Here is a 26,702-nt window from a genome sequence, read left to right as displayed (position 1 = left end):
AGGACAATCTGTGCTGCAGAGCTAATGCCCTGTGCAGGGACTGACACCTACATAAAGCCCTGGAAAGGTGAGGAGGAGACTGTTTCCACGTTTCAGAAAGCCCTTGAACGAGGAGGGGAGAAGGGCACTTGTTGAAAAGGATGACAATCAGACCAGAGAGAGGTTCTGCTGATGCACACTGCCGGTTTCCATCCCTGTCAACCAGGGAAAGTGTCACCCTGATCAGTGCCCTCCTTCTTCAGCCATCATAACTTCTATTGGTCCAGATTCTTCAGGGGCACAGGAGGACAGGTTAAAATAGCTATCCTCTCCTCCTCAAGGTCATCTAAACAAGCACTACCATTTAAATCCTTCCCCCACAAATGTAAATGCTAACAAAACAATAAACAAAAGTCTCAAATAGATACAGAAATAAATACAAGGTCACTGAGCTGGACATTCCATATTTTTAAAGCTGTTCTGTTCTCTGTGAAGAACCACAGTCCCTTCTTGCAAATGGTGTACTCAGAAAAAAAAAGTATTTATTCCATATTCATAGAAAAATACACTACTTGTATTGAATGTCCTTGTGCTTAGAAGGGAAACATGAAGTTTAATCCATATTCTGCAGCAAATTCTGAAGTGGTGGCAGCTGGAGAACAAATTCCCAGTATGGGAACAAAGTTCTTAGCTCAGTGCTGTCCTTCAGAAGTCAAATATAAGAGTTGGTGTCCGTGTGTTTCCGTTTCTTGCCACATTTTCCAAAATGACTGTTGAAACAGAAGGGGAGAGGGGTATAAATGTGAAAAAATAGGCAAATATGTAGTTTAAGTTGTAGTCCAAGCTGCAGTACTGAAACATTATTTTTTTCCATAGAAAATTTCCTCTTCCTTTTGTTTGTACATTGAATCAGGCAAAAGTTGTTAATGTAATATTCAAAGTCTCTCCTTGAAACTCACTTATAGCACTAGGACCTCAAATTATTTAGCCAAGGTCCCTGGATATTTGCAGGGCAGTCTGGCTTGCTGTGTGCCAGGAGTGGGTAAGCTGTGCCTAAAACTCTTCAGCTATAAATCCATCTCATATGTGACTTTTAAACGATCTCACAAATTGTGGAATTGCATCTATAAGGGACCCTTCTTCACAGGATGCTTTGACTGAGGTAATGGCTAGGGTTTTTGAGCAGAGAGTTGCAGACTATGCTTTGCAGCACCTCTCTTGTGCAGTGTTGTTGCTTTTTGCTTCCAGAGATGCATAGGACAACTTTGTGTCTCTATGAGAAAAATACAGGTTTTATCGCCGTACATTATTTTAATAGCCTTCCTTAGTGATATTGCAAAGTTCAGCTTTCTGTTGAGGAAAATACCACCTGCTCATGGCATCTACCCAACTAGGGAATTTACTTTGACACTGGAAAACATCAATACTTTATGACAGTTGGTAAAGTTGGAGGAGAGCATCCCCTGGAAACCTCACCCAAGTGTAAGTAAGAAAATCCATCTCATACCTAGGAAGCTGCTCCACATCCTCCACTGTCTCTGGCAATGACATTCCCTTTGTCTCTGGTAAAAGCAATACCAGGAGGCCACAGACAGCTGCAAGGATACCTACAATGAACATTGAAGAAATACAAAAGCAATAAGGACATTGTTACTTCTTTTATTTTCAGCATTTATCCACTGAGAAAAGTTTATTCAGATTGAGTTTGAAGTGAGATGTTTTAAGTGCGTCAGCTATTTCTGATTAACCTATTCTAATCAAACACCTCTATGTTACATTAATTTAGCCTATTACAAAATCACTTGAGGGCTAGGAGCTCATTTGCAGCCTGATCTCTGCAGAGGGAGATCTTAGAAGTCAAAAACCTGAGGTAAGTGCACATGGGCAAATGTACAAAAACAGCACGGGAACCAGGGTGCGATTTCTCATGTAGAACAAATCTGCCTTTTCTCAAAGGGCTCTGTCATGTGGATGCATCTGTGTTTCCTGAAACCTCAGAGATTTTCCTGAATACTCTCTTCTTTATCCATGGCCAAAGTAAATTATGTGGTTCAGAACAAAAACTCCTCCTTGGGGAGCAGCATTCAGATACAATCTGAATTAGGAATGGATATTTTGGAATAATTTCCTGCATAGATATAATTCATATTAATGTATTAAGTCAAAAATAGAAGGGCTGGAGCAAAAAATCAAATGTTCCCTGAGTGTTGCATAGTTCACTCTGATCCTCTCTGATTTTGTAGCTGTTTACTTAAGACAGAGGGGATTCATATGTCCCTCAGAGGCAGCAGAATTTAATAATTAGATAATGCGAACACTGTACTTCTATCTATAAATTTTCTTGAAATAATGGTAATCTTTTGAAATATTAAGGTCTATTGTCTTTCCAATTTTGTTTTCAGCTAAAGTTGCCACTGGTGCAAATTTCCCCTCATATTCTATCCTTTTCGTTTTGATTTTTTCCAGTCACATCTACCTTGTAGAAAGAAGTCTGGTTTACCCACAGACTCCCATGCAATTACAGAACCTAGCTGAAATTTTTCTCAGTCTTAAAGCACTTGACATAGCTTCTTTTCTGCTCCCTCAGCAGAGTTACCTAAGCAGACCTGAGCTCTTCCACACTGTGCAGAGCAATCACCTTTCACCCATTTGCCATTCAGCCTCTTGCTCTAGGCAATAAGGTTGAGAAGCACTGCTCTGCAGGGGAGATAAGGCCACTGCTTTTGACCCAAAAGAAAAGCTCTGTTAGGAGAAGAGTATTTAAACCAAAAGTATATTGTAAATTAAATCTTACTGAAAATAACTAGAGGTAGCTCCAACCAAATGGCTGCTAATCGGAAAAGCAGGAATGGGGCTATGATCCCACCAAGATCACACAGACTTGAACACAGGGAAACACCAAAGTTTCTGCAAAAGACAAAAGTACCAGATATTAGAGAGGGGCTACCAAACAGAGTAGCCAGAAGTTTCAGGAGTAGAATGTAGACTTAGGTCCAAAATTATCTCTTCAGTGTATGCCTTCCACATTTTTTTAAACAGTGGCTATTCAGAGCAGGAAACTCTGGAGACAACCAAGTTTAACCAAGGACAGTGAAATCGGAAATGGTGAAAAGCACAGGGAAAAGTTGAAAGATTCCTGGGAGCTTGTGACATACCTCAGTGTTGTAGGGTACAATTCACTGTTCACTAGATAGACAACTTCAAAAGCTATTGTGATGCTCAGTCTTCCCAGCGTGGCAACTGTTGTTTTGAGCCATGGGATATCTGTTCATACAAAAAGAAACACTTCTGCATGAAGTGTGCTCTGCCACACCAGCAGAGCATTTCTGAGAGCCCAAGGCCTGTCAGCAGAAATTATACCACAGGAACACTGCCAATCAGACTGAAAGGCCGCTGCTGTAGGTATCAATCTATAATGGCATTTATTGCTTTCAAATGTCATGTGAGATGGAGAGTAGAAATCACTAGAGTTGATTGATTCAAGATACTGGTGGGGCATAACAGCATGGGTGGGAGAATAACCATGATAAGCTTCCACATCCAAATTGTGCTCCACAAAGGAGTATTTTTCTATAGAGAGATGTTATGCTGCAAGAAACACTGTTGAGTCACCTCCCAAAACCTTCTGACCCCAAGGAAAATACCTCTAAAGCTGCATGGAATCATAGAATCACTTAGGTTGGAAAAGACTTTTAAGACCATGGAGTCCAGCTGTTAACCCACCCCTGCTACTGCATCACTAAACCATGTCCCTAAGTGCCACATCTACACATCTCTTAGAAACCTCCAGGAAGGCTGCATTAAAATCATTCTCCCTAGAGCAGTCCATCTACCCTTTGTGATTTTTCTAGCCACTCCTAATTATGCTAGTCCTGGTCATCCTCCCCTCCCCTTCCATCATACCTGGCACAGGCTGTACCTGGCACTGCCCCGTGGGCTCTGCCCAGCTCTCCCAGCTCCACTCAAGCTCTGGTGAGCAGCAACTGCCCTGAATACATCAGCAGGAAGCCCTTGGACATCAGCAGGGATGCAGTGGCCACTCACACACAGCAGGGCAGAGCTGCCCCTCTCATTGTGAGCAACCCCTCTCTGGAGATCTGGTGCTCTCTGGAAGTGCATGACAAGGAATGTGACAAGCACTTCTGTCACGCTCTTGGGAGAGGGCAGTCTCCTGAGTGGTCTAACCATGACTAGGCAGACAGAAAGGCAAGTGAAACAACAAGCCTGAACTTGGCACAAAGGGGAGCTCTGCCACTGGAGAGGGCTCTGGCACTGATTGAGTTTTTTCAAATCTTCAGTGGAAGAAGAAGAAAACATTTCCGTTTTCCCTGAACCAAAAAATGAGACACTTGGGGTTTTTTCCCTTCCAAAACAACCAAACAAACCACCATCAAACTTCACCCCATGTTGTAAGACACTGCTTTTGCCCTGAAGAGTTCTGTTTTCAAAAATATATAAGATAAACAAAGGCTGGAAAGAACAAAACAAATCCACATCATCTCCATGGCATCCCTTCAGTCCATCAGACTCCCAAGGTGATGGTGACGTCCATGTGGGCCCTCCCTCTGCCAGGGGACTGGAATTTTGTGAGCAACACAGTGTGAAGGGGTTCAGATCTGAGAGCTGTGGTTTTTTCCATCTGTATAAACAGACTTCTTTAAAGCAGGACTTGGACCTCAAATGTCCAACTGTAAGTATCTTAATCCCAAGGCTGTCCTCTCCTACTGAGAGAAGGCTGTTGGCAGCCCCATGATATATACCTTGAGAAACTAAAACCTCTTAGGATGGCCAGGACTGTCCCTCACTTTGATAGGAACAGTTCTGGGGAGGAACAAGCCTTTTTGATGTCCATTGAGCTTCTGGTCCCCAGCCACAATAAGGCATAATGCTATGGTTATATACAATCCAAAGCACCTCCAAATGCCTCTCTAGGGATACAAAAACCCAAAAAAACCCAAAAAAACCCAAACAAACAAACAAAAAAAAACCCAAAAACCCACCAAAAAAAAAAAAAAAAACCCAACAAGAACAAACAAAACCCTCCAAAAAAAGGGTAGGGAAGGTAGGGAAAGGTAGGGAAAACACTTTAAAGAAAGAAGAGAAGTGCTGGGAAGCCTTTGCGCAATATCAGACCTTTTCTCTGTCCTTGAAACCAGATAAGAATGGCTTAATCAAAAGCCATATCTTTCTCCCAGCCTCTCAGCATTGTCCAAACTCCTGGGAGAGTGAGGGCGAGGCAACAATCTCTGTGATGCCAACCACAGCCCCTACATTGTGTTGTGGTTTGCATTGTTTTGTTTGTAAAGGAAAAGACTTACCAAGATGAGTCACCAAAATCACTGATTTCTTACATCACTAAGTGTGTTCCAGGTCAGGGAATGTATTTTCCCATTATGTTTCTATGTTTTCCCCTTGCATTTGCCTTTACAGAGCGTGCAGAGCCTTGATAGAAGTTTTCTCTAGGGCTGCTCCCAGCTGTTGTTCATAACCCATCGAAGAGATGGCTGTTCCATGTGCCAGGGAAACAAGGTGCTGTGCTACATGCAGATAGGGTGTGCTGTTCCATGACTGGGTGCTGTCTGTATCACCAGATGCTTTTACTTTTACCTGCAGCTCTGTGGGCTCACTATCCTTGCTCAGGGGGTGCCATTGAGCAGCAGAGCCTGTCCCAGGGCAGGGAATGAATTACCTTCTGGCAGGAAGGCAGTGATGAGGCACGCCACGCTCGCCACGATGTTGCCCATGGCGAAAGGCAGGCGCCGGCCGATGCGATCCATTGTCACTATGATGAGGAAAGCAGAGGGCAGCTCCACAGCTCCTGAGATGAAGAAATCCAGATAGAGGTTTCCTCCGGTAATTCCCAGGCGCATGACAAGCCCCTGGTAGATAAGGGCACTTGTGAACCTAAACAGCAGAGGGAAAAAAGAGTTGGGTGGCAAACAAATGGTTGCAAGCAGCTGGAAAGACCCTAAAAGGCACAAGGGAATCTTTCCTCAAGACCCCTCACCCAGGTAACAAACTGGGTGACATGGGGACTCACCAGGCGTACATCAGGATGAGCGTGTTCCTCCTCATCTGGGGAGTCCTCACCAGGTCCAGAAAGGAGGGGTTGCTGACCTCCTCGTTGCTAATAGTGATCTGAGGAGACAAGTGGGCAGCAGTCAGCTGTCACAGGCAGGCAGGCACTGGTGGGGATGCCATGGGACAGAGAGAGAGAAACGGCAAGCGTTTCTCACAGCGGCTTGTGAGAAGTTTTAGGGAGTTGGAAAAATGTGATAACTTGTTGAGTATAAAAAATTTGCAGGGGGTGTTTTTCTACTTTTTTTTTCTGTTCCTCTCAAGGACAGTGCATGAGAAAGATGTTTCTGTTAGTTAGCCAAAAGAATAGAACCTATCATACCACTCTGTAAAAACCACGTGGTGTGACGGTGTTTGCAGGGATCTTAGGATGAGGGAAGAGACGAGGATCTGACTCCATGTTTCAGAAGGCTTGATTTATTATTTTATGATATATATTATAGTCAAACTATACTAAAAGACTAGAAGAAAGGATTTCATCAGAAGGCTAGCTAAGAATAGAAAAGGAAGGAATGATAACAAAAGCTTGTGTCTCGGACAGAGAGTCCGATCCAGCTGACTGTGATTGGCCATTAATTAAAAACAACCACACGAGACCAATCACAGATGGACCTGTTGCATTCCACAGCAGCAGATAACCACTGTTTACATTTTGTTCCTCAGGCCTCAGCTTCTCAGGAGAAAAAATCCTAAGGAAAGGATTTTTCATAAAATGTGTCTGTGACAGCATGGTTCTTTTGAATAAAGCCTTCTTTGCCTTTTCTATGATCCTGCCTCTCGCCTGTTCCTGCCTCAATCTCGGCACAAGAGCAACACACTGGGACACAGTTTCTGTGTAAATACAGTGATCAGCAATATTCCAGTCCAGTGAGCAAAGGTGTTGGCAAGCCAGCTTGCTGCTCATAGCACTCCAGAGCAGTGCACAGGTGTTGGAACAGCTAATAACTGGATATGGCTGTTAGCTTTCCTTAATGAGATGATTGTGCAAAAATCTATTTAAAAATAGCCAATCTTAACTTGAGAACGGAAAAATTATTTCCTCCTTGTTGACCTGGATTTACTTGGAAGGTAACAAGCAATCATTGTCACATCAGGGCCACTGGGCACAGAATTGCCTTCTGCCAGGGGTGGCAGGGAGGAGCAGACAGGGCAAAGCAATGGGCTCAGGGAAGCAGGGAGAGAAGGGCTGAGCAGCAGGCAATGGGCTTGGCAACATCACTGGCAGCAAGCTGGGCAGCAGGAAGAAAAGGGGAGTGAGAGAAAGAGCAGAGATCTATAACATCTATGATCTAGCTTGAGTGCTACAAAATATTCAACCAGTGAAATTCAGAGGGTCCTGATATAAATACACACACGCTGTGCTGAACATGGCTTTTACCCTGAAAAAAATAATGTGCTAAGTATGAATTAATGGTTCTCATACTGCCTACAAAGTATAATAAATCTGCTCTCAGCTGCCTGCAATCAATCACAATGAGATACTCAATGAAACTACTGGTTAGAGGGTTTAACACTAACAGAAAAGAGCAGGATTTCAAACAGTCCTGTGTTTATCCTTTGAAGTTCATTGCTGTAGATAGTACAGAGCCAGAATACCAGTAGGGCCAAAAAGGGATTAGGTACATTGATCTAGGCTGTTTTTAACTCTGGCCAGCAGTTTTTAACCGAGCCAGGTGAAAACCCCTCATTCATATGGTCATTTGGCAAGTGAGGAAGACCCCAGGAAGATAAGGCAGAGGCAATTTCAGGCAGGGACCAAACATGATACTGCCCAAGACCTGGCAGCCACAGCTGGGATTGCTGTCAGCTCTCAAAGCAGCTGTGGGGAACATGGGGTTAAACCTGCTGTGCCATTTTTAGAAGGATTTTAGGCAGACTTGCTGCTTTAATTCTCCATTATTGACCCCTCTTGAGAGGAGGAGCTAAGAGAGGAGCAAACCCCTCTCTATTACCACAGCACCTGCTGCTCACAGAGGGGCAGGAGCCCAGGCCAGAGGGGAGACAGGAGTGGAAAGACAGAGAAGCTCAAGGTAACATGCAGATCCATGATGACAACACAGGTAAAGCCAAAGGCATTGCCTGAGGGTCTCATCAGCTCAGCCAGGGCTGAGCCCAAAGCTTTCACCCTTTGTTTTATTATATCATAAGGTAGCACAGCTGTTTTTCAGTGAGATTTGGCTGGATGTGTTTACACATGACTTTTTCCTAACTGATTGACACAAAGCTTTGTAAGTAAGACAGAGAAAGCCCACACTTGTTTGAACTTCCTTTCTACTCCCTCTCACTTTTCTTCTGTAACCAGAGCCAAAAGTTTTCTTCAAAGCGCTGCCACTTGTGCTGCATGCCAGAGTCCTTAGTGAGGCAGGCTGAGGTTGCTGGGTTTCTGCGCTGCTCTTGGACTCTCCATAATATGGTTATAAAGCTGCCATGTCTGTTGTTTATAAGAACAGGCTGCCAGCCATCAGTTGTGACTTTGTGCAAATATGGTTTTAGATTTCTAGAGGACTAAAGATAAATTCAGCACAACTGCCGCTTGTATTTTTATGTCTTAATAAAGTCAAAATAACCCCCAGCATGACTGAGCACTTTTTTATAGATGAAGAAAAAAAGCACTATGGAGAGTCAACACTTTGCAGGGGAAAAAATCCTCTTTTTGTTCTGTGAAGTCAAGGAGAGCTTTGCTATTCACACCAGTGCAGTCAGGAATTCAGTGACAGGGCCCATGTTTCCAAAGATTTGAAAACCCTAGATGAGCCCTTTATAACTTCCCTCACATTGTCATGTTCCAGCAAAATTACATATCAGTTTTCCCACAATGATTTTTGTGTACATAGTTCTACACATGCTTAATTCTTCATGGGCCATGCAGGCTTATATGTACGTGTATGTATATAACATTTACATATGTAATTTAATGTATTTAAGAAATAAACATGTCTAGAGATATTCTATAGGGTAGCAAAAAAAATCTGTAGATAAAGGGACAGGTTTTGATCCAATATTCCCTTAAGAAGCAGCTCTACTCAGAGGGTTGCAGTTCATTCTGGTTTTGGACAGAGACCAAAATTAGAAAATTAGTTTGAAAAACTCTCCATGATAGAATAAATATGAGCAACTGGGAAAAAAGGGTTTATAATTTAGAATTAGTTTAATAAGTTCTGGTTAGCATTGACCTACACCAGTGTCATAACTCACAAAGCAAAAGCAGCAAATGTTTATCCTTTTTCATATAAAGGTCATCTGTGGTTTCTGCAAGCCAGCAAAAACCCAAAGCTGCAACATCCAGAGCCGTGTAAGAGACTTGGCTGATGAAGTTGATACAGACATACTGGAAAATCTGAGCCCAAGTGCATTGAGGAATAATGCCTCTCACTTCTTCCTGAGCCTCCATACCTGCAGCATTTAGCCTGAAATTCTGGAGCTGCTTCATGAAAGAGAAGTCTGATATCAGTTAATGTGAGAAATACCCTTGATCCATTACCCATGCACTTCCTGGAGATGCTCTCTTTCCCCTGGACACAGCAAAAGGATGACAGAGATTCTATATTAAAAAGGTCCTAGGAACAGAGCCAGTGCAAATCTGGATGTGTGGAGGTTAATCTGTTACAGCTGTGAGTGGCTTAAGGCCATGAGCATGGACACTTTTGAAAAAAAAAACAAAAACATAAATACAACTTTAAAGAAAAAACTAGGAAAGACATCTTCTTGACATGATGCTTTGAAAATGCTGATGTTTAGAGAGGAAGTGGGTGTATGAATGTGGGGCTGAACATGGAGAGGAAGCTGCGGAAGCACAAACTTCTGCTACATGACTTGGGGCATCTTGGCACTGCATAATTGTGATCTGGATGTGGGAATCACACTGGTGTATGTGCCCCAGCAAAAGACCATAGATTCATAGAATCATAGCAAGGTTTGGGTTGGAAGGAGCACTAAAGTTCATCTAGTTCCAGCTCCCTTGCCATGAGCAGGGACACTGTCTATTAGGCCAGGCTGCTCAAAGCCTCATCCAGCCTGGCCTTGAACACTGGCCAGGGTGGGGCATATACAGCTTCTCTGGGAAATCTGTTCCAGTTCCTCATCATTCTCACAGTGCAGATTTTCTTCTTAACATCTAATCTAGAACTGCCCTCTTTCAGTTTGATGCCATTCCCCCTTGTTCTGTTCCTTCATGCCCTTGTCAAAAGTCCCTTTCCAGCTCTCTTGTGACTGTCCCCTAGGTACTGGAAGGCAGCTCTAAGATCTCCCTGGAAATTTCACTTTTCTGGGCTGAACACCCCCAGTTCTCTCAGCCTTTCCTCACAGGAGAGGTGCTCCAGCCCTCTGATCATTTCACAGCCCTCCTCTGGACTTCAACAGCTCTATGTCCTTTCATAATCTCATGTGCTTTAGCAAGGGGTTTAACAAGGTGCTGCACCTGGGTCTGGGCAACCCCTGGGATCAGCACAGGCTGGGAATGAACAGACCGGGAGCAGCCCTGCCCAGAGGGACTTGGGGGGCTCTGGTGGGTGAGAGGCTGGACATGACCCAGCAATGTGCACTTGGATCCCAGAGAGCCAATTGTATCCTGGGCTGCATCCAAAGCAGTGTGGCCAGCAGGGCCAGGGAGGGGATTCTGCGCCTCTGCTCTGCTGAGAGCCCACCTGCAGTGCGGCATCCAACTCTGGGGTCCCAGCACAGGAATCATAGAATGTTTCGTGTTGAAAGGGACCTTAATCACTCCAGTTAACCACATCTGTTCTCACTGAACCATAAGTCCAGTGCTGCAGTAATCATGGGCTGAGAGCCAGACATTTGCAACCAACACAGGACAAGCCAAATGCTGCAATGTCATGGCAGCATTATTTGCATTAAATGCATCAGTCCTTTCAAGTTCTGTCATGACCGCTGGCCAAAGGACTGTGACTCTAACACTTATCATCCTACTTTGTGAATAGTGTTATCAGACAGAGCTTCCTCATTTTCTCCCTGTTGGGATGGAAGCAAATTTATACTTGAAATCTAATTTCCTTTTCTCTTAGATTTGTAAAAGGAACTTCTAGAAAAAGAGCCAGGAAAGTGGATCATGCTATCTCCACTCGCTCTGTCACATCAAATGGCAACTGCTATGAAACACCACTGCCCCTCAGGGTAGTTTCTGATATTTCCCACAAGTTTTTAAAGTGGGAGCGTTACAAAAGAAAGACCTGATTCCTTGTTTTGCAAACTTATTTTTTTCAGCCTGTATATTTCCAGCCAGTTCACTTTTCCCATCTTGCAATTAACAAAGTAGTTGTGTGACTGACAACAAACTGTTCTGGTGTGACTCTTCAAGAGTGCTGTCCATCCCTTAGAGAGAATGCACTTTAACACCACTGAACCTTTCCAAAGCTTAAGAAAGCTTTGGAAAAACTTCTAGCTCAAACACATGACTGTACCTCTGAGTAATGGGGTGAGAGAAATTTCCCATTGTGTTTTGCAATGCTGCGCATGATTTTCAATGCCTTCTCTCCCTTTTTGCGTGTCAGGAGCCAACGTGGAGATTCAGGAACCACCCTGTAAGAACACAAAAGTGTAAATAAGGCTTTTACTTTGTAATATCATAAGTAAACCAAAGTCTTTTATCTTTTACCCTGTGTTAACACAAAACCCAGATTTGTCAGTCTTTGGGACACAAAAACTCTGTTGAGGACTGCTTTTCCAGACAGCCTTCTGCAAAATATTTGATCCTATTGGGCAAGAAAGAAGAAAAGAGACTACATCAATACTCTGCAAAGCTGAAAAATCAGAAATTTTAATATTGTATCTGCACACTGGTTGTCAAAAGTATAACCAAAAAGCAAAGAAAGTTCCTGTAGAACAGCAACAATGAAAGCCAACACTAAACATAGAGTAACACATACAGGCAGATCAGGAAGCTTCTGGCTGTATCACTGTAAGATACACGCACACAAACATATACTTCTTTTATAAACTGAACAAAGCAATACCACTGATGGGTGCTTCAGTTTCTGCTAGCCTAGGGTTAAGATGATGCACTGTTTTAAGGTTCACAGCAGGCAGTGTTTAAGGAGGCAGTTCAGGAGGAGGCTCCTTGGGTGCTAACTCTTGGGATCCATCCCACAGGACCGCTGCACTGAGACAGGTGTTTGCCATGGCTCAGAGCTCTGCTTTCTCATCAGCTGTACTGCCCAGCCCAGGGGACCTGAGAGCAAGGTCAAACTTTATCTAAGTAGATAATGGGAGGCAGAAGTGGGATCTCATGGCTGATGGGAAAAATCAACTTCGGTCAAGTTAACTTATAAAACAGAGCAGGGTTATGTGAAGGGCCAGTTGTGGCTGATCAGAGAGGCAAACTATGGGCAGAAAAATTAGAGTAATGTACGTCTGTGATTCACTAAAGAGGAATTACAAATTACATAGACAACAATGTGCAAATAGCTTCTTCCTAACCTAGATCTTCCACTCTGGAGACTTGGAGCCACAGCAGGACTCCCAAGGTGCTCAAATAGCAATAGCAATAATGACAAGAGCAATGACCGCAACATTACCAATAGTAGAGCAGGAAGAGGAAGTTGGGCAGTGAAATGGCCAGCTGGATCCCCTGCCAGGTGGGAATCAAGTATGCAATTCCAGGGAGAATTATAATTCCCAGGGTAAAGAATATCTGAATCACAATTCCAACCATCCGCTGATCGGAACCAACGATCTCCGTCACTGAGCAGAGACAAAGCCACAATGAATAACACAGAAACAAACCCAAGTCGAAAATAAATTATTAGAGGTGAAATATAAGGAAGGCTATGCTGTATCAGGCCACAGCTGTGTCTAGCCCAGCATTTTGTCTTCAGCAGTGTGGGCGTTCACTGAGGCTGTCCAGGGCAAACACGAGTGACACCTCCTCATCAGCTCACCCACCCTTCTCCAGCCAGAGGGGCTTCTGACTTTGTGTTTGCTACTGAACCACATAGGGCCACAACAGGGGTCTGAGACTGCATCATGATCATGTGCTTGGTGGGAAATCCTTAGCACTCTCCCTGGTGCAGTTTTGGCACATGCCCAGACAAGGGGATCCTTCAGGCAGAGGCTGCTCACAGCAGGTAATATGGACAAGGCATCTGTGGGGAGGAGAGCTTAACCATATCATGGTTGCTCTGAGGGAAAGGTGTGATACAGTCTGGTTTGTTCATTTATTAGGAAAGTTTTAGTTTTTGTTTTCTGGGGTTTTTTTTAATCATTTGGTGGATTTTTTATTTTGTGAATGTGTCTAATAGCTCTGAAATCTATGCTCATTTTTCAGGCAATATCCCATCTCACTTCTTCATGCATTGCTCACAACTGAGGTAAGCAATGAATGAAGAAGTGTCTCCTGTTTTTTCCAAAACAATCTTCACTACAACACCTTCACAGTAAAAGCAGAGGGTATTACCTTGGCTTGCAACATGCAGAAAACATTTTCTTTTAAATTTATTTATTTATTTATTTATTTTGCTAAAGGAGACACAAATGTACAAGTAACAATGGTTTGTTTTGGCTGGCAATGCAGAGAGATATGACAGCATGACCATTTTTATGGATTATCCATCACCTCTGCATAGCTCAGGGGCAGCTCTGTTGCCTAAGGATAGCTGATTAGCACTGGCCCCAAAAGAACTGGATTGTATTTTTACATACATACAAAGGGAGGTTATTGGGGCAGCTGAAGCACAGATCAAGAGCTTTGGGAATGTATTAATTGCAGCCTCCCTCCTGGTGCAAACAAACCTATGATCTGTACATGTATGTTTCTTAAAAGATGTTAGGTTGGCAAATACTCTGGGTGATCCCCGGAGATAAGAGTTGATCCCTGAAGGGATTTGGAAGGAATCACTCTATCCAAGAGTCAGGCACCTTGCTTAGGCCTGCAGTAATACAGTGTTCCTGAGGTTCTCAGGATCTCTGAATCTTTCCCTAAAGTCAGGCAGCCTGATCTGAGCATTGAAAAACATTCCTTTCTGTTAAAGCTTGGCCATTTTAAGGAAGCCCTGGGTCTCTCATAAAACATATTGATGGTTAGAGCACTTGCCAAAGTCTCAAGATAAGATCTCAGCTTAAAATTAAGCCATGTGCATGGAAGTAAGAGGAAAAGCAGCTTCTGGTCCTTTCCCTGGATCTTGGACAGGAGCTGCTCAGCAGTGTAACTTAGCCCAGAAAAACAAGGTTCTTGTGGGCTTTAGGTACTAAAAGGGCTAGACTGGTATGTTTGCACATAGATCACCACAGTGCTCCCAGGTCTCACTGTAAGTGTTTATGTCTGGTTACAATTCCACTCCCATTCATCTAACTTCCACCAGGAATTTTAAACACTTGTCACAGGCCTCATGGACAACAGCAGTGCTACACCCTATATAACGTTATCACTATGTTTTGGATTATAACAGTAGATCACCAAATGACTGGTTTTATTTTTAAGTAAATCTGGCATCCTGTCTCTTGCAGGATGCCTTCCTCAATGTCTGGATTTTTCTTGCTTTATGACTGCCGTGCTGATCCTGGCAGGCATTCAAGAGCCCACAACAGTATCCTTTCCTCGTCAAAAGGAAGCTTGCTGTGCAAGGAGCTTCATTGCTATAGACTACAGACTGATGAATTATAATCTACCAAAGATTCTGTATCCCTGCTGCTTTGATGCTATTTATAACAAAGCTTCCCTTTCTTTTCCCATTTCAGGAAAATAATAATCCTAATATGGAACCTGGTGTGCAGCCTTGACAGTTAGCTAAAGAATGAAAGCAGCCATCCAAGCTGTCCTCCCAGTGAGGAGAAGCAGCTAACTCCTCTGAACATCTGTGTAGGACATTCAGACTCTGCCAAAATAAACCATGTCCCTGTTTGTGTATCCGGTTTGTTTGGGGTTTGCTCTGTAGAGTTTTTATCATCCTGGTGATCTTCTATGTAATAACAAAAACTTTATATATCAATAATCCATTCCCCCACCTCTTAATCATTGGAGGACAAATGCATTAACCAGGATGGATTTGGGTTACTCTTTGTCTGCTGACTCCAGGCCAGTGCTTTGCTCCCAAGAGAAAATACAATGACAAGCGGATACAGCCAGAGTCTTTGTCCTCCAAAAATTCCTCACTTTCCGTAAACAAGAAAGAAAGAGGGTAAGAGCTCTCACCAATCACGTAGCATGTCATCCAGGTTCCCTTGCCAAACATGCCTTGGAGAAACCGGAAGATCAAAAATACAGTAAAATTTGGTGAAAATGCCACTATGATACCACATATCCCAACCCCAAGGCAGGAGAGCAGGTAGATGAGGATTCTGCCATATCTGTAAAAAAAGGAAAAGAAAGTGGAAGTCATCAGTGGTACCTATTAAATATCCTTCAGTAAACATCAGCCAGAAAGCTCCTCTTTGCTTCCTTTTTGTTTCTGTGTCTTTCTGCCCTTTCTGGATCCAGATGTGCACAGTAAAGTTTGGAAACCACAAGAAAAGCTCATTTTGTGGCATTTTAAGCTCCAAACAGGACCAGTAATTACAACTGCTTAAAGTTTCCAGACCAAATCAAAGCAAAGATTACATTGGCTGGGTTTTGTTAACTCAGTTTGGAGATATCTATCCCAAGAGAATTAAACCTGCAAAATGTTGACACGAGCCTATTGCAGGTGATACTGAGAGTGGTTTCCCCTCCCAACAAACCAAAGTATGAGCTCATACTGTACCTGTCAGCAGCATAGCCCAGGATGAATGCCCCAGCCAGGAACCCCAGATTGAGGATGGCCTGTGAGAGATCCAGCATCCAGGCATTGCCACACACAAGGTCGTACTGTGGGAACAAGGGAGAGACATAAACACCCAGGTGAGTCATTTGTCACCCTCAGGGCAAAACATTACAGAACTGCATAGGTCCACAGGGAAGGGGAAGAGGAAGCTCAGATTTGCTTGCTCAATAACAAGCACTTGGTGGGCCCACTCTTAAAGTGCTCATGAATAGGGAGAGCTCCTCCTTGCCAAGAGGATGCTGTCTTTCATACATTGCCAAGAGGATGCTGCCTTTCATACATTGGTTGTCCAGATTTGGAAAGCAAATTGCTCTTCTGCAAGCAGCACCGTTAAATATGGTGCCAAGGCAGAGTCCTGACTTTGTTTGGTGCAGAATAAGGGTCCGCAGCCACTGCCAGTGAAAACAGCATCTTAGAGAAATCTGTTCGTTTAGTTATTCTCCTTAGTGCCTTCTAGATAAAAGCAAAAACATGTGGTCTCCAAGGAAACTGAAAACAGATCTCAGGTCAATTGCAGACACACTGAATATATGTTTTCTTGCTGAAGCTTTCCCAGACTTTTCTGTTCCTTATACTGCAGCATCTGTAACTGCCTAGCACTGCTAGGGATGGGAGTGGGGATGAGAGAAGGCAAAGGGAAGGGAAAAGTGGTTGAGAGGAAGGAAGGGGCTGTGAACTAAAACTAGAATGAAACTAAAATGGAAGTAATTCTATAGGCAGCATGGCAGTGGAAATTACTGTAGTTGTTTCTGGAGAATAAAGACATTTAACTACTGCAGACCATTTGGGATTTAGGAGATTTCAATCCATACCTGGAGTAATCTTTGCAAGAATGAGACCTCAGGACCAAAAGAAGCCACAGACAACAGCAGCTGCCAGCATGTACCTAGAGAGACCCTTTTGCTTTCAGATGTGAGCTGAAAGAAATTTTTTTTATTGTCAACAAGGTGCTGGTTGCTGAAGCACACACAGTGTGCCACATTTGTGCTCACCAGCACATGACAACACCAAGGCTCAAGCATTCTTCTTGAGCAGAGTGGGCTCAGGGTGGGCTAGGGAGACAGCAGCCTCTTTGGCCATTTCCAGTTCTCCAGATTCTAAAATGTTGTGCCATGTGCCCAAGCTGCATCCCAGACATTTGCATGCTGTAATGCCCAGAGTATTATCTGGGCCTGAGATATCAGGGGTCTCAGATCACACAGGACATACAAGGGGCACCTCACAGGTCTCCAACCTGGTAGATATCCCATTTCCACTGACTTTAAACAAAGTCATGGTTTCGATGTCAACCCCATTACTCCAGGGAGCCTGACTGGTCACCTGTCAGCCAAGTCAAGCTATGAGCACCTGGCTTCCACTTCTGTAAATCTGGAGCAAGAGCCACATAAACCTCTGAGAAGAATAAAACCTGCTCTCAGCTGTCTTACTCAAGGGCAATTGCAATGCTTTCCTAAATTAGACTGAACATGGAGCAGCACTTTCAGATTTCAGAGGCTGCTTAACCTCTTGCTCTTTGAAGCTATGACAATGCCAGCAAATGGTATCAAAAGATGCATCTTTGGAAATCAGTGGGGATTTATGAGAATGGCCATTAAAAGAACATTTTTTAAAATCACAGTGCTATTGCCTGTGCTGATGACAGATGTTGGGACTCTCCTTGACCCCTTTTCAAAAACTGAAAAAAATATGCTTTTTAAAAATTATTTTATCTCTCTCTATTGTAAACAAGCAAGGAATAAACTATCATGAAAGAAGGCAGGAGAACAAATGGATACCAGAAAGGAAGGGGAAAGTATCTTTAACAGGGAGGATTCTTTCATCTGTACATCAATTTCCTACTATTTATGCAGCAGCTGAAACTACCTCTACACTAACAATGTAGTCAAATATTGTATATATTCTGGGAAATAGTACCATACAGGAAACTTCCTAAGGAGCTAAGGGCTCTTTGAGAAGATTAGCCACAGTACACTGTTCTCCTAAGTTAGCCCTGCACTTTGTCACTTTCTAAATATTTAAATAAATTCTGATATAGATAAGCACTTCTGCTTGCTTGACGTAGCACCTAGCATTGAAGTCATCACGCTGCTAATGTCTTGTTTTTCATTTGCAAACATAACCTTTAGAGGGGAATGTAACCTTTAAAAGAGAATTGAACACCCCGCAGAGACCTTTTCTTTATCCGGGCTGCCTGTCAGACCCACTTCAGTGCTTCAGCTGTGACCTGGCTTGGTTGTGCATGAAAGTTATCCCTATGTGCATCCCTTGGACAAAAATAATCTGCAGCAGTTTACCCATGTTCTCAGACTGCCTGCAGTTAGTCCTTAGTGCTAATGATACCCTTCCCAAACACCTCCCACGTTCCTTGCTAGCAGCCTCCACAAAAGGCAGTGGTGTGGTGCCTCCTGTCTCCTTCTGAGCGTTCATACACCTGCCCATGCACAGGCTGGTGTTTACACTTCTGAAAATGCTAAAGCATTTATTGCAGTGCCAGAGGGTGGGGAGAGAAGGATATGAAAATGTGATGTAAAGCCTTAGGGTTTTCTTCCCCTGATCTTAAGCCTATTTGTTGTTCTGTACAGTGCTGGCTACACCCCAACAGACCCTGTTAGAAACCAGAGTTAGAAGCTGGCTCTTCACTGTAATCACCCAGCGAGTGACCTAGCTCAGCCTGCCAGCCCCAGCTAAGGGCACATCCTCCTCCTGGCTCTGCTGTGCTCTCAGCCAAGCCCCTCAGTGCACTGGTGCAGCACCCTGCACAGCCCTGCAGCTCACCTCTGCATTCAGTCCTGGCCTCCCCTACAGGATTTCTGTCCACTCTAGGACACAAACCACTGTGCACCCAAACACACCCTTTCCATTTAGGGAGCTGACTGAAAAACTGCCCAAACTGGGAAACTATCCACTTCCTCACTGTTCTCTCTTAGCCTTGGTGATGAACTCTGGTGGTGTTCACAGGGGTCCCAGCACGAGAGAAGGGATGAGAATCTTGACTCCATTTTTCAGAAGGTTGATTTATTATTTTATGATATATATTATATTAAAGGAAAATAATATATTAAAACTACACTAAAATAATAGAAGAAAGGATTTCAAGGAAAGGGAAGGGGAGGGAAAGGAAAGGAAAGGAAAGGAAAGGAAAGGAAAGGAAAGGAAAGGAAAGGAAAGGAAAGGAAAGGAAAGGAAAGGAAAGGAAAGGAAAGGAAAGGAAAGGAAAGGAAAGGAAAGGAAAGGAAAGGAAAGGAAAGGAAAGGAAAGGAAAGGAAAGGAAAGGAAAGGAAAGGAAAGGAAAGGAAAGGAAAGGAAAGGAAAGGAAAGGAAAGGAAAGGAAAGGAAAGGAAAGGAAAGGGAATCTTGTGACTGACCAGAGGGTCTGAGACAGCTGGACTGTGATTGGCTATTAATTAAAAACAACTACATGAGACTAATCAAGATGCACTTGTTGCATTCCACAGCAGCAGAGAATTATTGTTTTTCTTTTCCTCTGAGGCTTCTCAGCTTCCCAGGAGAAAAAATCCTAACGAAAGGATTTTTCATAAAATGTGTCTGTGACAATGAGCTGCCATTGTGAGCAGAAATGAGGTGCTGCCAGCACAGACAGGCAGCAGGAACCAGCTCCTTCCAGACATTCTTCTTAACAGATGGAAAAAGCAGTTCTGTCCTCCCTGCCAGCCTTGCAGCCCAGCCACTGCTGGTTGGAAATACAACCCTGTCATGAATGTCTGCACATGTGCTGAGGCTTGGGCACCAACGAGATGCTCAGATTTACAGGAGCAGTGCTGTGACTGGGTGGAACAGTGCTGGGTGCTTCACTGATCTATACAGGAGCAGCAAACCACCCAGGTGAGATCTCTCTGCGAGAAGGAAGAGGCTTTGCTCTGCTCCCTGTAGCTCCTCAGTGGTGCAATCACTGTAAGAAGGAGTGGCAACTGGATGAGCTTGTACATGACTAATGACTGGGAAATATGGAACTGTGGCAACTTCTCCTTTCTTCATGGCTTTGGAACAAGGCCAACATTTTCCATTTCAGTTTGACCTGCAGACTAACCACAAACTTGTAATTCCTGGTACTTGAGTGACCTTTATTCACTTCAGCAGACAGATCCCTGTAGAAATATATCGTTTTAAATCACAACATGCCATTAACAGCTCCTCAAAATGTAGCATCCTTGGGGAGGAGTTTTGAAGAGCTTTACTGCCTGTTACAATTAAATTACAAAACAACGGATTAAACTCTATGGCCAATAAAGAATTTTACAGTTATTCCCCAGCCCAATTGCAGCAGCATGTCCAGAGCCCAGACACACATTTTAAATGGCATTCACACAAGTGGCCAGAAAGAGTTTTGTTTACCCTTTCACTGCCAGTGGCAAATGGTTCAGTGAGATATTCAAGTTTAAGGAAACCTAGGGGGATGCTGACTGTGGCTACATGTTCCTGAGTTGTTGCTGCGCAGTTCTTCTCCTCTCCTCTTGTCAACTGGCCTTTCAGACTGCTGTCTTTCCTACATCCTTACTGCATCAAACCCCTCTGCAAGTGCATGCAGTGGAAAGGGAGAAATTGCCTTCTTTTTTCCTTTCTGTTAAAGCTTCTGGCAGAATGCTCAGGGATCAAGCAACTGTCCTTCTCCCTGTCTTGTTTCAAGCTGAGCACTTACCAGGACAGGAGGAGTCAGCCACTACCCTGCTGCCAGGGCCCTGGGGCTCAGGGCCTGAGGGACAGGTGAGTTTTGAAAGCTGTGTAAGTCTCCCTCCTCTCCTGTGCATGACCAAAAGCCCATGAACTTTGTGTCCCTGCCACTGGGATCACCTGTTGAGTGTCCTAGCACAAAAGGCCTTTTCTGTACTTCTCCTTTGTCTCTTCAAGGATAAAGCAAGAAAGAGGTAGAGAAAGTCTTCATCTCCTAATGGGAGAAAAGCAGCAACTGTCCTCAAAATAACAAGAAAAAAAATTGAACCCTCAAGTAGTTACGAGGGTTTGATGGCAGTGGAAGACACACAGCCCCACTGGCATGACCCCTGAAAGCAATTGCTCCAGCCCCTCTCATACAGAGAAATCTTAGTCACAGTTTTATTGGAAATTCAGCAGTTGCTTCTTCCTCTGCTCTCTGTGTGACCTTTCCCCTTCTCCCTCCCCTAATTAATATTAATCCCACCATGACAGTGAAAATAAGACCGGATACACTGCCACGCCAATAACAACAGTCACACTAGATCAACAATTTGAGGGTAAATTGAGTTGTTTATTCCCTTGGAGGAGGATAGCATAAGGATCAGCTGTGCTTCTTCCACCCTGAGTTTGACTGACATATTACCTCGTACTCTGAGGGACTGAAAACCATGAGACAAAACATTATTTTTGTTTCCTTCCAGGTTTCTCTGCAAATGCTGACTGGTATTTTCTGAGATGGCTGGCAAGCAGAGAAGTAAGAAGATCGATTCCAGAAAGTGCAGTAGGCTACGCTCAGATTATCATCTGTCCACCTCAGACCTCACACTTCAGCAACAAAGTATTGTTAGGGCTCAAAGTGGCATCATCTACAGTGTGAAGCTTTGCTGCACACAGGACATATTGAAATCTGTCCCTTCTGCTCAACTCCTGCCAACAAAGGCTGAAATCAGTGCTGCCTAAAATATGCCCATCTGTTCTGTAGCTGCTGCTGACCACACAGATCTCCCTCTTCCTTTCCTCCACCACCTCAGGCCATTTCGCTGCAGTCACAATTGTAACTCATGCCCATGCCTTGAAGAGTTACCAATGACAAAAAGGTCTGAAGAAAATGTTTCTTCCTTTGCACACTATTTCCAGCCACCCTGTCACAAACTGCTTGATTTGTCTCTCAGGGATTATAGTGCAAAGTGCCAAAGCCCAGAAATCTTAAGGATTAATGACCCCATCTTCAGCACAGTTTCCTGGAAAAGTTACGTTTATTGACTTCTGTATGTCCTGAATACATGGGTCCTTCACAAGGCTCACCCAGCAGGACTTGGCAGTGAGAACACTTTCTGTTTCAAGTGCTACAGAGGTCAGGGGGTGACCTGGCTCCCCTCCAGACCCCTGGGCCAGAGCATGAGGCTGTGACCCTCCAGTCCACTGCACCCTCCCAGCACATTTGTTGTTTCTCCATCTCCATCTGCTGCACAGAAACAACACAGTCCTTCCCTTCCCTCCTCCCTCTGAGCAGCTGCTGCTGTCACCAGCCCTCCCTCCTGTGCAGTGCCAGCCACCCTCTGGGACCAGCATCATTTCAGATGGCACCAGCTGGCATGAGTCAGGAATTGATTTACCTTGATTATTTACCGTGTCAGGTTCCCTCTCCCAAGAAAAATCTCAATAGCCACTGCATTCCCATCCTGCTGCTGACACAGCTTCACAGGGAGATATGCAAGGCACACTCAATTAAACCAGAGCTGATTGCACTGGACCAAGGTCTTCTGCACAGCTCCACCACATCGATTCAGCTGTGTCTCAAAATGATATCTTGAAACCTTTCTGTCAACCCAGGTCTTGTTTGCTCACCTCAAACACAGTGCAGGTTTGTGTGTGCAGCACCAGTGACAACTTTCTGAAATCTGGATTGCCCTCACAGAAAAGCCTGACCTAAAGCAATGGAGCACAGAGACCATGGCCATGTCACTGTGATAGTGGAGCCCTGGAAAAAGTTAAAGATAGAATCTAAAATGTTAAGCTTTGTGTTTTCCCAGATCAACTGCACCTGCGTAAGCAGTATGATAAATTATATAATTGTTAGATGTGATGATTGTTTAGTAATTAAATATAATTATTATATAACCATAAGAAGAATAATGAGAAACTATGTTGGAAATTCAGAGGGGGGCTAAGCTTAGCTGAAATCTATGTATACAATAGAACAATATAAGTTTAATAGTTAAAATGAAAGTTATATAATGCTAGAGTATAAAACATGATCATCTCGGATGTATGGTCGGAGTCAGATTTAGGTTGAATATACCCCTGGCACCCAGAGCTCTTAATAAAAAGCACCGCATATAATCGCTCCGTGATTATGTTTTTGAATGCTAACAACTGCAGAGGTTGGGACTTACTCTCATATATATATGCCCATTGGACACCAAAAGATCTTAAGAGGGAATCTTTAGCAAAACTGCATTGCCCATCACTAGAACAAAGTAACTGGCTTTGCCATGTGTTGCTTCCTGTGATGATTTCTTAATACAAATTGCTCTTCTCAAATGCTGAAGGAAGAAAGTCCTGCACATTTGTAGGGGGATAAAATATAAGAAAATAAAGATAGTGTAGAAAGTAATCTTACCCCTAAGGAGCTGCAGCTGGGCCAGTTATCAGAGGTTAGGAACAGGCCTGACTTTAAGAGGCCACAGCTGTAACCAATGAGAAGCAGAGTGCTATAAAAGAGTGGGGTGGCTGGGTGAGAAGGGAATAGAGTTGGTTGGCTGCTTTGTGAAGAAGAAAGAGTCAGTGCTCTGAGGAGATGTCCATGAGAAACACCAAGTAGGTATGAAATTTTTGTGGTAGGGAGACAACAGCATGGAACCCCTGCAATAGGATGACAACATACCTTCTCCCAGAACCTCACTGTACCCCCAACACTGATACCTGGGAGTCCTGCAGCAGTAGGTGATGCAGCCGGCACCCCAAGCAGTACTTACAAAGAAGTGTGCTTTGTATCAATCCACACTCCCCTGTTTCCCTTTGCCTCTTTCTGTTGGTGCTACTGTGAACAACTTTGCACAAGACAGCTGTCTAAGATGAGAGAATGGCCAGTGGGCAGCGTGAGCAGTGAAGTACCACAGAGCCACTTATTTCACAACTCCTCACAAATTCAGCCACATGATTTCACTCCTGAAGGGTGCTCAGAGCTTACTGCAATAGCTTGTGCTTTGGCTGCCACACCTCCTGTGTGATCTGACATCTATCCAAAGGGAAGGCTTTGCATGACTGCTTTTGGCCTCTAAATCCCCTGCCACACTGCAGATCCACACTGGAGCTGTGCTTGCCATAGGCCTGGAAGCACTCCTTCAGTACACTGACTTTTCCCTCCCTCCCTCCCTCCCTCCTCTCTCTTTCTCCCTGAAAAGGAATCCTGAGACTGTTTTGTAACTCCTCCTTTTGACTTTGTCTCCCTGGTCACTTCCACTGCTGATTCAACAAGATATGCCAGTAATCTTTAGCTGAAAGAAACATTTCTGCAATCATGGACAGAATGAAGCATTTACAAGTAGATGGGTAAGAAAAGAAGTCTTTGGTGAGCTAATTAAACAGAGCCTAAATTGAGTCATGCTTTATTAGAGACTCAGCTGGGAGAAAAGAGACTTAATTAAATCTGGGATATAAATTGTCTTTGCTGGGTATATAACTCATTAATAAAATATCAAGCCCCTTTTAGGAGCTGATCCCAGAGCAAGTGAGTCAGGACATGCATGCCACAAGCCTCCTTTTTAGATTAAGAAATTGAGCCTCATGGGGTATGATTTATCCAGAAAATGTTGCAAAACTGGGAAGAGGTTCCAAGTTGCACAGGTCACAGCCCAGCAGCCTCCATCTGAGGTGGACCTAGCCAGCAAGAGTCACTGTCTCTAGGAGTGACAGTGACACCAACGGTGGGACCTGCTGCCCTGGCAGAGGGGAGAGACAGTCCCAGCTTTGCAGACTGTCACTCCAAGGTTTTCCCAATATGCACCTTTGGGACCTTAGGTGGGAGTGCTTGCCCAATCATCCCTTCATCCCTCCTCCCTTCCCTGGTCCTGAAAGGTCTTCTCAGCAAAGAAGGTAGTAAGAAAGTGAAGATGGATGGGATATTTGCTTGAGAACATTGAACCTTTCACTCCCATTTATTGCTGCAAGACAAATACTGTTTCCTTTTCCCATAGCTGTACCCATTGCTGTTGGAAAATCACAGTGGCTCTGTTAGATACACAAAGTGCTGCTATAAACAGACTCTGAGCATGATCTTGTGGACACAGCCCACATGCCTTCACCTGCAGCAAGGCTGAAGAGGAGAAAAATGGACAACTACAGAAAAAGAATCTCTATATTTTTATTTTTAAGGTGTGACTCCTCGCAGTCCCCCAGCAGAGGTACCTTGGAGGCAGCAGCCTAAAGTTCCCACTGTGTCCATGTCCTATGGATTGTTTCAGAGCCAGGCTGCAGCTCCCAGGCACCACTTGTGTGCCCTCCCTGCCTTCCCCTGCCAACGTGGGCAGAGACACATCATCATTAGGGACCAAAGTTTGACACCAACTCCCTGCATGCCATCTGCAGCCTTCTGAGCAGCCTTGATGTCACAGATCATCCACAAAAGCCAGATCTGAACCTTTGCTCAGGGCCAGTCGGGTGCTCTGATTTCTCTTCTCCTGGGCACAGACCCCGCCTGAAGCTGCTCAGGGGGCTCAGGGAACAACGCTGCTGCTTGGGACAGCCCGACAGAGGATACAGCAGCCCCAGCTGGATGGGAGAAGGATGCTGAATTGGAAGGAGGGGATAAGCATCTCCTGTCAGTGTTTGCTCAGGGCTCTGCCTGCTGTGCCCAGCTCCCTGTTTTGGAGCACACAGCTCCAGTGCAAGCACCGAATTAAGGCACCAGACAGGTAGGAACCAGAGCCCTCAACTGTGCTGACACATTTTGCAGTCCACCTTGATTATTTCTGAGCCAATCCCTCCAAGCACACTTTGGATTTTTCATCACTGCATGAGTGACAATTGCTGTCAGAATTACACTAAAACACACACTCCCAGAGGGCAGACTGTATATTGAATCCAAACCACAGCACACCCATGGCACAATTACAGATTACACAAAGGGTCTCCTAGGAAAGAATCTTCACTGGCCTTTTGCAGCCTCATTAAAAAAAATCACTGCATTTGCCAGTGCTTACAACTAGTGATAATAGCCTGCTGTTCTCTGACACTGATATTCAGGAAAAGCTGAATGTTAGCTTTGGACAAAAACATGTTTGTTTTTTTTTTGGTTTTTCTTCTTTAGTAAGCACAATCACTTCTGCTGACTCCTGCCAGATCTTAGATAGGCAGTCTGCCACCTGTTGTTTTTTTATTACCTGCAAACTTACATGTTCAATACTGGAAATACAGAGAAGAGATAATCTGCATTGATCCTTGTCATAGAGTACACTTCGAATTTATACCACCAAACCTGAAACTGAGCACCTGAAGCCTCAGCTGCAAGGAGTTAACTTTTTGTTTTAATCTGACATTCCTCTATAGACAGAGCAATATCTCTGCAGGGCATTCAATTTAGCGTGGGCACTTGGCTTTGAACAGCCGCCTTTCATACCAGCTCACCTTTCCCTAAAAGCTCGGTGCTGGCACTTGATCATACTCATAGTCCTGATTTGCTTGCGACTCAGAATTAAATAAACCTGCAAAGGAAAAGCAGCCAGCAAAGCAACAACCCTTACATTGGCAATCGCATTTTACCGCTGCCATCCCACAGCAGGATGGACACCAGCGGTCAGAGGGTGGGTGTTTCCTTACCTCGCCGACGATGGATGCTTTGGGCTGTTCGTAGACCCAGTGTCCGTGGCAAGGGGCGAGCGGCGGGCTGCCATTGCCATAGCGGCCGAGCGGGCTGCTGCAGCTGGCCGAGGCGTCCCAGGTGACATCCAGCCTCTCGCACTGCCCAGCGGCCGACTCGTTCCCCAGGAGCAGGGGCAGCACCGTGAAGTTCCGCTCCTCTTCCAGCGTCCAGCCACATCGCTCGCTCAGTTCGGCTGCCCCGGGGATCCTGCACCAGAAGTTGCCTGGTGCTCGCCCGAGGAAAACTACGCTGGCGAACAGGGAAGAAAAAGTGATGCCTGTCTGGCTGAGGAGGAAAAAGACCCTCTTCTGAAATCTTCCAAATTCCCCGGCCTCCTTCAAAACCTCATCGAAAGATGGCAT

General features: G+C 44.4%; 1 protein-coding gene across 3 annotated transcripts; it reads right to left on the bottom strand.

The window, feature by feature from the left end:
* Nucleotides 1-512: 512 nt before the first annotated feature.
* Nucleotides 513-26,702, bottom strand: SLC22A3 (solute carrier family 22 member 3). 3 transcript variants are annotated; one of them, XM_058801976.1, is made up of 11 exons: nt 26,298-26,702; nt 15,747-15,850; nt 15,200-15,354; nt 12,588-12,753; nt 11,475-11,592; nt 6,020-6,117; nt 5,669-5,883; nt 3,135-3,243; nt 2,774-2,886; nt 1,487-1,586; nt 513-749 (listed from the first exon to the last, which is right to left on the bottom strand). In XM_058801976.1, the coding sequence occupies exons 1-11, from the start codon at nt 26,700-26,702 to the stop codon at nt 692-694; spliced, it is 1,641 nt and encodes a 546-aa protein (XP_058657959.1). In that variant the 3' UTR covers nt 513-691. The 3 variants fall into 3 exon arrangements, 2 of the variants coding, with proteins under 2 accessions (XP_058657959.1, XP_058657960.1); XR_009274551.1 differs by lacking the exon at nt 3,135-3,243 and having other exon boundaries at nt 633-749; XM_058801977.1 differs by lacking the exons at nt 513-749; nt 1,487-1,586; nt 2,774-2,886 and having other exon boundaries at nt 3,217-3,243; nt 5,587-5,883.

This window comes from Ammospiza caudacuta, chromosome 3 (genome assembly GCF_027887145.1).
Source record: "Ammospiza caudacuta isolate bAmmCau1 chromosome 3, bAmmCau1.pri, whole genome shotgun sequence".
Taxonomy (NCBI): Eukaryota; Metazoa; Chordata; class Aves; order Passeriformes; family Passerellidae; genus Ammospiza; species Ammospiza caudacuta.
This window is presented reverse-complemented; position numbering and strand designations above follow the sequence as displayed.